We start from the raw sequence: 17,231 nt of genomic DNA, 5'->3' as shown, positions 1-17,231 counted from the left end.
AACATAACATGAAAAAAACCAAAAGCTCTGCCCTCCCTCTCTATCTATCCAAGGGATGGAAGGTCAGAGACCTTTGGTGTCCCCTCCAGTCAAGAATTGTAGCCTCACGGTTCATGGTTTCTCTTGGCTATATGGTTCATCCAGGGGAGAGATCGAGCTTTAAGAAATAGTGAATGGTCTTATCAATACACAAATGTATAATTCTCGAGGTAGAGCAGGAAGAATTTTCACATTCAGCTACCGCGATGGCAAATATGCGCTCCTCGTCATTAATATGTTTGCTCACAGAACTTGTGGCCTCTAGGGAACTATTACTTATAATTTTTTTCATTAAGTAGCAGAAATAGTTTTTCATCTCTCTTTAATCTCCTCATCACTTATTAATATATTATCATCTTCACTTTTAATGCATCTAATATGGTTGAAATCTCTACTCTTTCTTTCTTTCCTTTTACTTAGTTTATAGATATCTTTTTCTCCATCCTTTGTGCTTAAATTGTTATCGAGATCCTCATATTTCTTAGTCCTTGCTTCCCTACTATGTTCTTAGCTTCATTTCTAGCAAATTTATATCTTCTATCCTCCACATTGTTAGTCCTTTGCCAAGTTTTAAAACTAAATTTCTTAGCCTTAATGGCTGCTTGAACTTCATCATCCCACCACCAAGTTTCCCTAGATGAATGTCGCTTTCCTTTAGATTCACTTAGAATATCTTTACCCACATTCTTAATATAAGTAGCCATCTTGTTCCACATCATATTAGTATCTTCATCGAAGCACCACCTTCCCTATGTTACTAACTTATTAATGTCTTTAAGTTTTTCTTTTTATACATGAGTACTTATGCTTAAATAATTATCCCCTAAAGTCTCATTGCAAAATTTTTACTATTTCCCTTATTTCCCCTCGGTTACCTTCTGTTTATGGACATTAACGCTGTCTTTCCCTAACAGTTCGAGCTTTTAGGTGAAACGGTAGCAAACATGGTATCAGAGCAGGGAGGTCAAGTGATCAACTATTGGGAAGTGCATCGGAAGAGTTAACCTGTAATGTAGTCCTAGATTAGTAAGAGACCAACTAGAAGCCAATAACCAGGATCTCATCTGAACAGATAGTTCGGTTACATCAAAATAGGTGAAAATTGTGAAATGAGGGTTAGGGTTTGATGGTAGGGTTAGGTCAAGTTGATGTAGGGGAGTCTATCAGTGATGGTCTTGTTAAGTTTTAACAAGTCTAGGTCTTTTAATTAGAATCAACAAGAAGGTTAGGGTTAGGGTTTTTGAAAAGGGAATAATGGTGGAATCTAGGGTTTAGAATGGGAGATTAGGGCAGGGGTTTGGATCGAGTTCTCTCGAGGATGAGAGGGAAATTCGATCCAAATATGGGGGTATTTTGATGGCTGGTTTGGTCTGGGTAGAATCTGGGTAATGAGAATGATGTTTAGAGATGGAGGGGATGGAAAGGTTTTGGTGGTTTAGAGCATTAGAAGAAGAAAGGTCAGGGATGGGATGATCCTAACTCACTATTGTTGCAGAAAATCCTTGGCAGCAGCTTATTTGATTAAGAAACTTGAATAAAAATTGAATCTTTAACTAGAACTTGAAGTAGAGCTTTAAAAGAACTACCTGGGCTTCATACCGCAACATGTCGATTGGATCAAACACCAATCCCACCAACGAAGGGCTTCCCAACACAAGGTGTCAATCGGATTAAACACCGATCCCACCAGCCTTGATCAAACACAAGACAAAAATCTTCAATGAAGAAGAAGAGCAGCAAAAACTTTTCATTAATATCAAAATTCATGTTCAATATTTGTCCCCTTTACAACCTTATATAAAAGACTTAAAAATAGACTCCTACACTAAAAAGGAAAGGCCTAACCCAATCCTTAACCTATTAGATAACTTAGACTAACTAGGAAACTAAAATAGACTCAAAACAGAGTCCTAATCCAACCCCACTAAACACTTAAAAGAAAACTACTAAAATCACTTAAATTGAACCATTGGCTGAAACGGTTCAATTTATGAACAAAAACACCAAAATATAACTAAGTATGGAACTAAAACAACTAATCCCGTATGCAACCTAATTACCCACATTGTAGGCCCATAAAAGTGGCATATTACATAGAAAACCCATAGGATCAAAGGCCCAACCCTAGACTTATTCCTAAGCAAAGAAACCCAGTTTGGTGATAAATCTGCATCAACCTTTCTTCTCCCTCGGTGCCGCATGAGCTCCACATGCAAGAATCATGGAATCTTAGCCTACACAAGCAGGGGAGTATTGATGTATACATTGACACTGTCCTTCCCTAACAGTTCGAGCTTTTAGGTGAAACAGTAGCGAACACCTTCGTCATAATGGTCAAGGCGCCAAGGCAACACCTAAGCAACGTCTTACGAAGTAAGGTGCGCATAAGTGTAAGGGGTGTTTAGTTATATGCATTAGTGTTTAGTAGGGTATATGTAAACATGTCATAAATATGCTTTTGCAACAATATACCATATAAAAGAGACATCAAGCATTAATCAATGTTTCAACTAAGTTATCCTAAATCGAAAGCCCTATAATTACATCCTCTCTTATAAGATGTGAATCAATGTTTCTTCCCATTCTATTACAATATGCACTAACCAATAAAATCACTGAATACGAAATCAAGACTAAAACCAACTTATCTTACTTATAAAATGATATAGTGTAGCATACGTACACAAATCAATGATCTAAAAACCAATAAAAATAATAAAGAAGTATGTATTACAATAAAAATAACAAAGAAGTATATATATATGTGTGTATGATTAAAGGGCTAATAAAGTGACCTCCTAGGTTGACTACATGGCCAAAACAACCAAGGTAACGCCTAGGTGACGAATTGGAAATGCTCTGTTTTCAGTAGTCATGCCCCCTTATTTATGTTTCTTCCTCTTATTCCCTGTCCTGTCCAAATCTTCCAGATAAAGGACAGTTGTGTTCTCTACTTCAATTTTTAACTAATGCAGTCATATACCCTTCCGTATATTGGCATCTTCCATTGTACTTTTCAGACATCCATGTATGGACATGCACCATTCTGTAGTCTAGATTTTTCAAGGTACTGTTTTGCCAATTGGCCAACTCCAGTTTGGGCTGAAATATGGCGTGAGCATGAGACCTTTGGGTCAATTTGTGCACAAAACTTCATCCCAGTCCAACCTGCATGTAGCAGATAATTGTGCAGTCCATAGACAGGGTGCGCAGTCCAAAGAAACTATCCCCACTTCCCAATAACCAACTTTTAGACACATATTAGACATGTTTACATCTGCTCCAACTTTTGGACACATACCAATATTTTAGAAGTCAAGTGAATCCAACTTCTGGACATCATAGTTGTCAAGGCGTCGCTTACGTGTCCAGGTGCCTTGATGGTGTCACATTACACCCAGGCCCCCTCCAACCCTTGGGTCACCTAGACGCCGTGACAAATATGCTGGACACAGAACTATGTCAATCGCATATCCAAACCAATGTAACATAGGAGATAGTCGCAGACACTAACATTAAAAAGGAGGGTGGATTGTGTCTCTCCTATGATTGTCTAATATGCTACAAGGATGGGGAATCTGTGAATCACCTATTCCTCTACTGCACCGTCGCCAAAAAGGAGTGCACACATTTCTTGATGGTGTATTGATGTTTCAGTTAGATCAGGTGTTTTTGCTACTTAAGTTCAGGAGTTGATGTGGTTCTTGCAAAAGCAAAAAATGAATGTTCTTTATGCAGGCCACTTTATTAGCTGTATTATGGTGCTTGTTGGATAAGCTGAATGTTACAAAATTCTTATTCATTTGAGGTGGAGGTGATTCACAGTCAAAGTTGCCGATTGAGCATTGGAAGACAATCAATTTAAATATGTTCTAGCTATTACCTAGAGATTAATGTCATTGCTCCATACCTTTAATTGGCTAGGAGAGTAGATTTACATGCTCCTTTCCAAATGCTCCATTTATTTCAATAAAAAAATTTGTAGTATTTTGGCCATGAAATTATCACTAATAGAATATGCTACCCCCGTCATATGATTCAATTGGTTTCCTCAATCAACCAAGCCAAAATATGTGTCCTTGTCATGTTCAGTCTCTTAAAGAAAAATGATGAAAAATTAACAAATAAATTCTATAACAATTAATTGCTTTACCAAGAAATATTTTTCGGTCAAAATAAAGGAAGCCCAAGAGACTCGTGAAACTAAACTTTCATGGCTATCTTTGAGTTATCCTTGCCCATCAGGTGTCGGGGGCATAGTGAGGACTGTCACAGGAGGGTTCTGAGCGTTTTCTCAGCTACACTGGAGAAGGAAACTCATCTAGGGCTGGACTCTCATCACTTTACGTCGGATTTACAACGAGACTCTCATTTTCTTTGAAGGTAAATCCCCCTCTTAAAAAACCCTTTATTTCAGACTTATCAGGCCAATTCTGATCAATTTTTCAACTTTAAGACCCGCCTCATAGGTAGTCACCCCAATCCCTTATTAGGTTAGGCAACAACTTGAGCAGATTATCGGATGCATTTTCCACTGTCTCCATTCTGCAACGTATCTAGCATCACTATATTCAGCAACGAAAGTCAAAACTTTCAAACAACGCCGATTTTGGGCACCAAGCATAGGCACATGAAGGGCAATTAAAGGTGACCTCAGTGCTGCGACTAGGATTATGTTATCAAGGACTGCTTCCTCATACCATAGTTGGATTCTGTTATTGCATGGTCTGGAATGCAAAGGGGGGAAATGGAGCTTTTCCCAAATCATGAAGCACATTATGCATCTTGCTTCCTTAATGAATCCCTTGTTACTTTTGAAGATGGACCACTAGGCTGAACAAGCTGTTGTGAGGCTGGAAGTTTTGAGGTCAATCTCCCTTTATGAGGTGTTAGTGTTCCTTTTTTTTCCAACATTATAGAAAGCTGCTGACCTTTTTCCCCTCCTGGGAGTTATTGGACTCTACATTCTCTGTCTGTTTCAGTAAAATTGGTATTACTTCAAGTTCGCAGCTGAATCAACTCTTTTACTTAAAGATGTAAAAGGTGAAAAGAGCAGGTCATACAAAGAAAATTTAAGAAAATGTACCATTATATTCAAGTCGATGCTTTAGAAAAGTTGTAAACAAGGCATATTGAAGAAATCCAATAAACATAATATTATCTGCCATAAACAAGAAATAATAAAATAAATGTATAGACATAAAATAACTTACAAGAGACAAAGCCGTAAATATAGTTAAAACCCAATCTCCATTCCCATCAGCACTGAGAAGACTACCATGGTGCAACCTGGCTACTCTCAATCAACAAAACATGAATAAGCATCCAATGGTAAGTAATGCAACAAACCAGTGAGCCCAACAAATAAAAGTAGAGCATGTTGATTGACCAAATAGAAACAAAACAAGTTGATTTTAGAATGTAATTTCAGGAAGAACCAAATTCTAGAAATTCTTCCAAAAACTTTGTTGGAATATGTAATCCAGAAAACTGTGGGGGTATTCTGGTCCTTTTGGGGTAGTTTTATTCCTATGTTATTAGGTTTAAGTGGCTGCTCTTATAGAGTCAGTTAGTTGGGGGTAATAATTTCTACAGTTTGCTATGTGGGTTTAGTCCCACAGCGCCTAGTTCAGTCCTTTGTAACTTTCCCCTCTATTATAAATAGAGGGGCTTACCCATCAATGAAATATAACATTATTATTCCATTCTCTCTTTCTCTCTTTCTAACCCACGATTCTTCTAACATGGTATCAGAGCAGGTCTGATCTAGGTTAGAAAGAAAGGAAAAACCCACCTTCTTCTCTCTTTCTCGGCTTCTCCTTCTTCTGGTTTTCTTCTTCTCATCCTTGTAAGGGGGCAGCACTAATGAGGTAAAAACCTTAACCAATGATTTAGTTGCTGCCCTCCTCCATTCAATCTCTTTTTTCAATTAAAATTCTGTTGGAACCATCTTTGCGAATTGGAGCTTTCCAGAATTTTTTGGAGATCAACTTCGTATCACTATTGAAGGCTCACCTTCCACCATTGGAGCTCCCTTTGCTCTCTTTTCCAGCACCTTCCTACCCTATTTAAATGACCTCCTTCCCTTTTTTTCTATTTCTCCATCATTCATTAACCTTTCCAGCCCCTATCCTAATCAATCTCAACTTTTCATGGTTTTTCAAAACCCTGACTCCAATCGATTTTAGGGTTTCCCTTTTCAGATGGAGCTGATTTTTTGGGGGTGATTCCCTACTACTACAAACCCTACTCGACACAAGTTTGGACCCTTTCTGATGGCTGGATTTGTTTCTACAGCAAAAACTTTCTTAACCTGCTAAAAACCCTGACAATAACCTGACTCCAATCGAAATTAGGGTTACAGGTTTCAACTTTTTCTGATTTTTGGAGGGCTGATTACTTCCATTACTAGGACCACTAGACCTCAATCTTGCACATATCCAAGTTTTCTAGAAGACCCCTCCCCAATCGATCTCTAATTTTCAGGGTTTTCCAAAACCCTGACAATAATCGATTTTTTGGGTTAGGGTTACCTGCTGCTTCTGGAGTTTTTGGAGGTGATTCTACCATCAAGAGAGGCAATCTACTTCAATTATTCATGGCTTAAAGAAGTATTTTACTTAAGATAGCTGCTGCCCTATTTTTTCTGCACTTTTTGGTGTTTCTCCCACTTGAGATCAAGTCTCAAATCCTACAAGAGATTGGGTGTTCGTATTGGAGATCCATTCCAGCAGCTATGGACAGCATCTATGCCAAGAAATCATCACACTTTGACAAGCATCAACAGATTTTTGAAGTCCCCTTCCCTAATCGATCTCAATTTCAGGGTTTTCCAAAACCCTGACAAAAATCGATTTTAGGGTTAGGGCTGTCCTATCAAGCTAATTTTTTTAGGGGAGTTTTACACATACCAGAGGAGTTCTCAACCCAAGTTTCAGCATCATTCATGGATTTATTTTGAAAAAATTCAGGTTCACCCTTATGGCTCGATTTCATCAACTATCAACCTATTTTTTTCTAGTTCCCATGTGGCTGGCTACTTCAAATACCTATGGATCTGTCGGGTTATTTATCTTATATTTGCTGGTTCTTTTGATTGTCTACTGTAAGCATGACTGGTTGACATGTTACTGTTACCTTTATAAGGACTACTGCTGCCCTATTATTGAGACTGAGTATCCTACTATTGGAGATCGAATTTCTTTCATTATTGAAGACTCGAATCTACTACCCTAGAGATCAGCTTATTTGGGATTATAACAGTGTGTTCCATGGTTATTGGTTGCAACTACGAACCTATTCAGTTATGTGAAGCTTTTCTAGTTCATATCCGGCTTACTTTGGAGCTTGATCCTAGCATTGTTCACTAATTCAGATCTGATCTAAGTTTTTTTGTTGAAGCTTCTTACATCAATTGCTGTCCAGATATCTTCGTCAGTCCTATTTCGCATGTGGGAGTTTATAAATTGGAGTTTTGCACACTAATTCTTCCTTGTTTGAAGATTGATCAAGCCTTAAAGATTGAAGTTTTTCCTTGCTTCAAATCAGATCTCTATACTTATCAGATTTGGATATTGGAGTTAGGATTTTCTCCCCTGCAGGAGTTTCCATCAAAAGTGTTTGTTTGATCATTTGAAGATGGTTGAAAATTTATATGTTGAATTGTTTTACTCCGTAATTCATTATCCCACTGCTCTTTTCACTTCACCACCTCCCAAAACATACCTTTGGCATATACCCATAACCACTTTGGACGATAATGGTATTCTCTAATTTACCATTTCTTCCTTTTCCATTACCCTTAGCACCTCTTGGAATATTCTGGAATATAATCCTTTTGCACTATCTCATTCGTCATCTCTGTTATGTCCACGTGTACTGCTACACGTGAGGGGGAGATTATGTACAGTACACCTGCAGACATTGTAGAAGTAGAACTTGCAGGAGCACTTGGTGCAAAACATAGAAGATCAAAGTTTCCACCATTGCCATTGAGTATCTCCTTTGTTATTGGGTTGAGTTTGCTGTAAGGGGGAGATTGAAGTATTAAAGTATTGAAGATGTTTGGTTATTGCCTGCCTATATGAGGTTGTACAATTGGGTTGATCATTTCTGCTGCCTGATTTGTTTGTTTCCGCTGCTTGCTGCCCTAGTTGCTTATCTTCAAGATTATCAATCAGAGATTCATCACTGGACAGTTGTTGAAGATTGGTGAAAGTTTGCTGATCAAGGCTGCCCAGGTTTTGGAGATCAATTATTTCAAATTCTTGAAGGTTTATTTGGGAGCTGCATTCATATGTCAAGCTGGATTCTGCTGCAACTTAGTCTCTTCCCATTTTGTTCAAGTTGGGCATTAATACCTTGTATGCGCCAACTTGAGGGGGAGTCTGAGCATTATTATGGAGTTCTTTTTTTATTTAGTTCAAGCTGGATTTTCCTTCTTCTCTTATTTGTATAATCCAGCTTGAGGGGGAGTGTTGGAATATGTAATCCAGAATACCGTGGGGGTATTCTGGTCCTTTTGGGATAGTTTTATTCCTATGTTATTAGGTTTAAGTGGCTGCTCTTATAGAGTCAGCTAGTTAGGGGAAATTATGTCTACAGTTGCCTATGTGGGTTTAGTCCTACATCGCCTAGTTCAGTCCTTTGTAACTTTCCCCTCTATTATAAATAGAGGGGCTTACCTATCAATGAAATATAACATTATTATTCCATTCTCTCTTTCTAACCCACGATTCTTCTAACAAATTTGGTCGCAGAAAGCCCAATCATATGTCAAGCCACTAGTTGAATATGCTACAGCATAAAATTGTGTTGCACACACAGGAAATCCGCAATAATTTGCTTTAAAGCTAAAACCAAGATAATTAGAAAAGGACCACCCCAATATTTGGTAAAATAGTTAGATTTGGCAGCAATTGTTTCTTCCGCACGGGGAACATTCAACGCCCTACCTAGCATGTCATTGATCAATTGAGAAGCACATGTGCCCTAAGTAGTCTGTTCAGGTAGACATCCCAAGATACAGACTAGTACTTAACCTAAATACCACCATATATTTCTTATGATAAAAGAGAAGAGCAAAATAATAGAGGAAGATATTTTTCTCGTTATAGGTAACAAAGAATTCTATTAAAGAGGAAAAAAAGAGAGAATGGAGAAACCCAACATCCTCAAAACCAAGATGCCTAAACTCATGAATCATTAACACAAGGTTTCCCCCTTCTCAACTGCAAAACAAACCTCTAAACTATTATCTGTCAAACAATTTCTCTCGTAGATTTCTCAAATCTGTACAGCTGTAATGTCAAACAGTTACATGGACCATTGTTGCAGGTTTCAGTCGAAATTGACCGAAATCTCAGTGTTGTCTCGGTTCCGGGCCTGGCCGAAACAAAACCCACGGTCGAAAGGATCTTCCGGGAGCGATATCTCTCAATCCGACCGACAGATTTTGACAATCTGGATATTTTCGGAAAGGATTTCGCTAGTACTATCCGATGGCGTAAGCATCAGATGCAAGTTTATATTGGAAATCAGGTCAAAAATGTCCTGAAAGTAGAAAGGTGCTTTCTAACATACCTACCATAAGGGTACTGCCAGTCTTTTATTGGCAAGGCTTATTCAAGAAGAGCAAAATCAATGTCGAGAGTCAGGTCAAAAATAGGTTAGGAGTTTCTTGTTATGTCTCCTTTGTAAACGAACATTCTCAGTTGACATGGGTGTATTTATTAAAAGATTGTTCAAAGTTTCTTTCTGTTTTTAAAGATATCTATGATGAAATACATACTCAGTTTGATGATCCTATTAAAATTTTTCAGTTTGATAATGCTCTTGAATACACTCAGCGGGAGATCTCAAATGTTTGCTCTGCTCATGGTATGATTCATCAAACAAGTTGTTCTTATACACCCCAATAGATGGGGTTGTTGAATGAAAGAATAGACATTTTATTGGAGATTGCTAGATCTCTCATGATTTATATGCATGTTCCTAAACATTTTTTGTGCGATGATGTACTTACTGCATGTTACTTGATTAACCGAATGCCTTCGTCCATTCTTAGTAATAGTTCACCTTTGTCTATACTATTTCCAAAGTCACCCATGTTTTTTTTACCGCCTCGTGTGTTTGGATGTGGGTGCTTCGTTCATAATTTACAACCCCAGATTGATAAACTGCCTCCCAGAGCTATCATATATATTTTTCTTGGCTACTAACGAACTCAGAAAAGGGACAAATGCTATGATCCTCTGACCAATCACCAATCTGTCAATGTCGTTGTTACATTTTTTTGAAAATACTCCATATTCAGCCGTTGTTTTAACATTGGTGATGTCAGATTTCCAACACTCTTCAACTTGCAAACTGAAACTCATTGATTGAGGCTTCAAGTTGTCATCAGATTTGAAGGCCTTTTGGTGGTGATGTTGTCGAAGGGAATTTATTTGTCTGAATGCCCATAGTAAATATTTTTTACTCAGGTCTTCCTTCATCTCTACCCAATTAATAGGGGCTTTGCCTTCATACTGAAGATTTCTCTCAGTAGTTCTCCACCACTCAAGGGCTAACCCCACTAGATTAGTACGAGCTAATCTCATCTTCCTAGGCTCAAATAAATCATACCAATCAAAATAATCATCTAAAGCACCTAAACAATCAGAAAAACCTGTGGATCTGGTCGGCCATCGTAATCCCTCAACTCAAACTCCTTTGGAGGTCTAGGCTGTTCCTTGCAGTCTCTATATCCTCTGTTCCTTCTGTTACAGCGATGAACTTGAGATTGTCCTTGATATGTATCTTCTTTTAGTGGTAGATTGCTATCCCTTATTGGAGTGGTTTGGTATTGTTCAATTTGCTGAAAACTTTCATTCATAGCTCTCTGATCAATTAGTAGTTGCTGAAGCATCTCGATAACCTTTGCCATAGGATCGGGTGTTGCTGGCAGCATTGGTCTACCATGTTCATCCATGCTCTAATACCACTTAATGTAGTCCTAGATTGGTAGGAGACCAACTATGAGCCAGTAAACCAAGATTGTAGTAGCAGATTACTCTTGGCAGCAACTTGTTTGATGATGAAACTTGAATAAAAATTGGATCTTTAACTATAACTTCAAAGAAATCTTCAAGTGCCTTAAAGGAGAGTTTCTAAAGAACCACCCGGGCTTCACACAGCAAGGTGTCAATTGGATCAAACACCAATCCCACCAGTCTTGATCACACACAAGACAATCTTCAATGATGAAGAACAAGTTGCAGAGCACCAGCTCAAAAGAGAGAGATTTCAAAATTCAGAGGTGGGAATAAGCCCCACCGATTGTTTTATTTATAATGGCTATAGGCTATATTCCTAATCAACCTAGGAGTGCAAAAGCTCCTAGCGGACTCTAATTACACTTCACAACCTCTCTCAAATTCATGGAGAGGTGTGGACCCAACTTATAATGAAAGCAAATAAAAGAAAGGTGACTCAAGTCACTTAAATTGAACCACTGGTTCAAACTAGTTTTGTACCGATTCAATTTAAAACACTAAAACATGAAAATAAACTAAGTACATAAGCTAATCCTGTATGCAACCTATGCACCCTTACTTTAGGTCCATAAAAGTGACCTATTAAATTGAAAACTAGGGGTGTCAATGGGTCGGGCTGAGCCGAGCCTACCCTAAACCCCAACCCAACCCTGCCAGGGCCTAAGATACCCTCAACCCAGCCCGATCCTGCCAGGGTTTTGTCTAGCCCGACCCGGCCCTGATTGACCCTGATTGGGTCTGGCAGGGCCAGGTTGGCCCTGATTGACCCTGTGTTTTCCTTTCATATAAATAATCAACCAAAAGAGAAAAAAAAAAAGGAGAATCTGAAACTAAGAGACTGAACAAAACAACATACAGTAAGAGGATCTCATAGAACATGGCTATACTGCTTTTTTTCCAGAATTAGCTATTACAAGTGTTAATGTGTTTTGCTTTCGTATAAATAATCAACCAGAAGCTGAAGTCAATAGTACCTCACCCGCGAAACAGTGTGCAGGAATTCTTTTTTTTTTTTTTTTTTTTTTAGGGGGGGGGAGACGCCACTGGAGCATCTCCGTTTATGCAGAATTGAACTGAAACTAAAGAAGTGAATCGATAATTCATATAAGCATAGATATAAATCTCCACAAGGAAGAGCAAAACCAGAAAGCAATTGAACTAGAAGGTCGGGAAAAAATCTTCAAATACAACCACCTAATAATTCCAAATTCCCCCAATTGACCAGACACAAAGTTTGACAATTAACGATGAAATCACAACCCATCGTTGAAAATAAAGCAAGAACAAAAACTTTTTCTAAATTAACACTCCAGCAATGCATATGATTGATTGTATACCTCTTCGGGCAGAGTCAATGACTTCTGTTATGTACTCTCAAGTAATGTGAAAACAGGTCATATCTGTGTTTGGGAAGGAGAGAGAGAGAGAGAGTCATACATGTGTTTGGGAAGGTGAGGTTGAGCAGTAATGCCTCCACAAGCAAACATAGGGATTCTGGTTCTTCTGGTTTTGCAGGCCAGGGATTCCAGGGCTCTGGTGGAGAAGGAACCGAGGAGTCGACAACGATAGGCTAGGCTCAGGACTCGGGTGGGACTTGGGAGAGGAAATTTAAGGAAAATAGGAAATCAGGTTTTTCGTTTTCTAATAAACCAACAACTAGGATTAGTTGTTCATGATCCTATGGTCCAAAATAGACCCCCCCCCAAAAGCCCAACCCTAATTATAATTAATACAGGGTCGGGTCGGGCCGGGCCGGGCTCAGCCCGAGGCCTAAACCCGAGCCCGACCCGACCCGACCCTGCCAGGGCTAGGGTATTATTAAACCCAATCCCGCCCTTCACGCTGAAAAATCAGGGTCGAGTCCGGGCCGGGATCAGGGCGGGTTCGGGCCGGCCGGGCTTTTTTGACACCCCCCATGGGATCAAAGGCCCAACATGTATAAAACCCAACCCTAAACTTATTCCTAATAAAACAAGCCTATTTTGGTGATGAATCTGCACCAATCTATCAATGCCACTGTTACATTTTTTTTAAACTACTCCATATTTTCCATCTCTTGTGACCTAGTTCTTCCCTTGATAAAAATGTTGTGTGCGCACCCCCCCCCCCCCAATTCCTACTCTAGTTCCTATATTGATGTTGCATCTCCCTCATCTGCACCACTAAAAGTGTATTAGCGGCGGAAGAAGACAGTGCAGTCTACTGCTTCACAGCCCACCATACGATCTGCACCTCCAACTGAAGCTCCTCCCGTGTCTCTGATGACTTGCCAGTTGCTCTTCGCAAAGGTACTTGTTCATGCACTCAAACTTCCATGACTGTTTATCCCATTGAGAATTGTGTATCCATATCTCATCTTACATCTCCATTTCATAACTTTGGTTTCTCGTTATCTACCAACTCTATTCCTAAAACTCATCATAAGGTGTTGTCTCATCCTGGGCGGAAAGTGGCTATGGAAACAGAAATGGATGCTTTGCTTTTTAGACAGACATGGACCCTCACAAGATTTTAAGTATCCTTTTGTATCTGCTGATACTAACCGATACGTATTGTATCTTTAAGGTACCGATACAATACAGTACTGATACAATACCTAAAAATTTTGATATTAGTAAATGTAAGAAATCTCATTCTTTATCTATAATTAATTGAATGCACTTGTCTCGTCATACAAATTCTCCATTTTATACATGATATATTTTACATATTGCTTAATTATAGTGTTTTATGCTTCAAAACTGTATTTTAGATATAACCCAAGCATTTCCATACATTTCTTGACCATTTTCATACGTATCTTTAGGATATCTTGCGTCTCCCGATACGATACGATACATCTCTTAAAATCACTAGGTATACACCATTAAATACAATCCAGATGGCACAGGTCGAGCGGCTAAAGGCTCGTTTGATTATGAAGGGTCGTACTCAAACCTACGATGTGGATTATTTTGAGACCTTATCAAATGTTGCTCGTCTAAATTCGGTTTGTGTGCATATCTCCTTGGCTGTGAATTTAGATTGGCCTTTATATCAGTTGGATATCAAGAATGTGTTTTTATATAATGATTTACACGAGGAGGTGTATGGAACAAACTCCAGGGTATGCTGCTCAGGGGGAGAATTCACACATGAGTTTGTAAGGTACACAAGGCAAGTTATGGGTTGAAAATTGAAATAAACACCTACAGCATGGTTCAACAAGTTCAGCTCTATTGTTACTCTGCAGTATGTTATTCTGATCACTTACTGTATTTTTTCGGCACCAAGGTTCTAGAGCGGTGGTATTGGTTGTCTAAGTCGATGTCATTATTATATCTAGGTATGATGCTACCAGGATTACAGAGGTGAAAGTTTATCTACATCAGCATTTCAGATGAAAGACTTGAAAGATATTTTCTTGGTATAGAAGTGCTACACAGTATGAAAGGGATTAGTTTGTCACAAAGAAAATATGTGCTAAATCTCTTGCCTAAGACCGGTATGCTTGCTTATAAACCAGTTGATATCCAGATCTGCACCAGAAGTTTGGGACACAATGATGACGAAGAATTTGACAAGAAGCACCGGTACAGGAGGTTAGTTGGGAAACTTATTTACCTTACTATTACTAGACCTGATATATCTTTTGCTGTTGGAGTTATTAATCAATGAATGGAGTCACCCAAGAAGACTCATTGAGAGGCAGCATGTCGGATAGCATGACATGGCCTTCTAATTGTGATAGAGTCAGAAGAACAGTTTCGTCAGTGGTTGCCAAGACGCCGTGACAACTATGCCAATGAGTATGTGCCTATGTGTCCTACGTACTTGATTGTGCATTCGTGCTTTTCTCAACCAGAGATTTTACATATAGCAATAAAGCTACTTTGGGGTTAAGTGCGAATCAATAATGCAAGATGAGACATGTATATGCCTGTACTTATGTAATATGATGTACTATTACAAAGTTAAGTTGTATATGAAATTTTCAATACATAAATTAAATTTCGTTTTCTGGTGATATTGAAGAAATTAAACAGAAGCAATTCCAAATGAAATGATTATTCCCACAGAACATATACAATAGGAAATGACTTGACATACCTAGGAGCTTGTAATAAGCTCTATACAGGACTGATGTACCATCAATAAGCATCACTCGACCATTCAAAGAATTAAGATTCAGATCTTTTTCTTCATGCTTAGCTGAATCAAGAAGCGCATCTTGGATATCCAAATCTTGGGATTTGGAATCTATCTGCAGATTATTATGTATAGTTGCACTAGCAGTCGTGGATAACCCCAACTCTAAACTATTAGATGGCCTACAGTAACCCTGAAAGACAAACATCAGATGAAAGGATTTAACATAAACGGGAAAAAAAATTTAAAGAAAAGAAACTACTCATCCATAAAGATGCACGCTTCATTCTGCATATCCTAGCATGCACATGGAGAAAATGGACAAGGACAGACTATGCCAAACCCCGAAAAGCATCTAGAAATTTAAGGTGGAAGTCATATTCCACATTTTTTAGTATATTATAAAGTTTTTTTTTTAAGACCAACACAACTTCCTTTCAGTTCTAAGACAATTTTGTAAAATATTTTCCCTTTGAACAAACTGAGCCTAAAGGAAATGAATCTGATGTGAAAATAGAACTTGAAAAATGGGTTCTTTATTTTGAGAAATTTATTAAATTTTCTTTTAAATTCATGGCTCCCATCAGGGGTTCAAAGTTCAAATTCCTTTTTCCAACCTAGGTTATGACTGGCTTGTAACTGAAATACTGAAATTTCAAGTTTTGGTTCAAACTCAGAAGAAAAAATCAACATTTTTCCAGTTCTTCTTTAAATCTTCCCTCTTTCCTAAATGTTTATTCCATCACCTTATAATTGGTACCTTCCTTTTTTTCTCCTACTTCTTCTCCACCAGGCTGGCATTAAATGAAAGAGCTTTGTGACATTGTAGCAAAATAATGATCCTTTTGACCTCCTCCCATCCTGTGTCTATATTTTCTTTTGGCAATATTCTTTGCAATAAATTAAAAATTGAAAAAGAATCACATAGCTCTCTCTCTCACTCTCTTTTTTTGGGAACTCAAAGCTCTCCAGTTCAAGTGCCCATAAAATAGTAAGTTTAGGAATTGAGGTAGGGAAAAGTATAAGCTATAAAGTAATACCTTTCTAAACACAACTGATGAACAAGGACGGAACCAACCATGCAGATGGTAAAAGCACATGTTGTGTCCAGCTCCAGCCCTTATTGACCATCTCCTCCCCAAACAGTGAACGCTCTGCCATAACAACTGAACCCGATGAAGCGAGGACCACTGGCATGCCATAGTCATATCATCTCTCTCCACGTTTAAGTTCTAACCACCTCAGTGATAGTCATGACTTGAGAGACTCAGGAAGAAAAGAACAAAAGCTTCTACAAGAAGCCTCAATGCGGACTGAAACCCAAGAGACCTGCACGCACACATTCTAGTTATTACGTCAAATAAAAAATGGGCTTCGTTCATCATTTTTAAAATTGAGAACAAGGAAAGAAAAAAAAAAACAACAATCTAATGCTGTAAATCAGTTAAACTACAATGAAAGAAGTGTTTGTGTACACTTCCACAGACAAAATTTAATGAAAGTCGATCAGGATACTTCGAAAAACAAATGGGCAATCGAAACGTTGCAAGCTTTTGCCATAAAATTAAACAAATTGGCAACTAGTTAAAGCAGTGAAAGAATAAAATGGAAACCTTGAGAGTTCTCTCTTTGTCTTGGCGAAGAACTCTTTCTTCTACTTCGTTGCTTCTCAGTAGTTAAATAAGGGGGTAAACAATTTACAAATGAGGGGGAATTTCAGATTTTGTGCAAGAGACTGAATGTGATAAGTCGATAAACAAAGGTCCGTAAAAGCGGACGATCCGACCATGGCCCGACGGCTTGGATCATCAATCGTTTTCATAGACCGGTCATCGTCTGGTTGGGCCGAACTGCTGAAGGATTACTCTTTTTTTTATGGACTAAGAGCTTGTATAATGTTGAAGGATTATTCTTATTCAGCTTCCTCAACCCTCCACCTTTCTTTTTTCTGAGTTGGGTGAATTACATTTTAGGTACCAATCGTTTAATGAAATTACACTTTGCGACCAATCAAAAAAATTAGGGTTA

At 38.4% G+C, this 17,231-nt stretch overlaps 1 protein-coding gene across 3 annotated transcripts in view; it reads right to left on the bottom strand.

Annotated features, from left to right (window-relative positions):
* Window positions 1-16,840, bottom strand: part of LOC122654576 (DNA polymerase I) — a 110,480-nt gene extending 93,640 nt beyond the window's left edge. The window contains exons 1-4 of one of the 3 annotated variants that reach the window (XM_043848721.1): window positions 16,817-16,840; window positions 16,244-16,469; window positions 15,165-15,396; window positions 5,253-5,332 (exon numbers count right to left, since the gene is read on the bottom strand). In XM_043848721.1, the coding sequence (XP_043704656.1) occupies window positions 5,253-5,332; window positions 15,165-15,396; window positions 16,244-16,411 (480 nt within the window). In that variant the 5' untranslated portion in view covers window positions 16,412-16,469; window positions 16,817-16,840. Of the gene's footprint in view, window positions 1-5,252; window positions 5,333-15,164; window positions 15,397-16,243; window positions 16,531-16,816 lie in introns of those variants that run through there. The other 2 variants (XM_043848722.1, XM_043848720.1) reach the window with 2 other exon arrangements.
* Window positions 16,841-17,231: the final 391 nt, after the last annotated feature.

The sequence above is a fragment of the Telopea speciosissima genome, chromosome 3, assembly GCF_018873765.1.
Source record: "Telopea speciosissima isolate NSW1024214 ecotype Mountain lineage chromosome 3, Tspe_v1, whole genome shotgun sequence".
NCBI lineage: Eukaryota > Viridiplantae > Streptophyta > Magnoliopsida > Proteales > Proteaceae > Telopea > Telopea speciosissima.
This window is presented reverse-complemented; position numbering and strand designations above follow the sequence as displayed.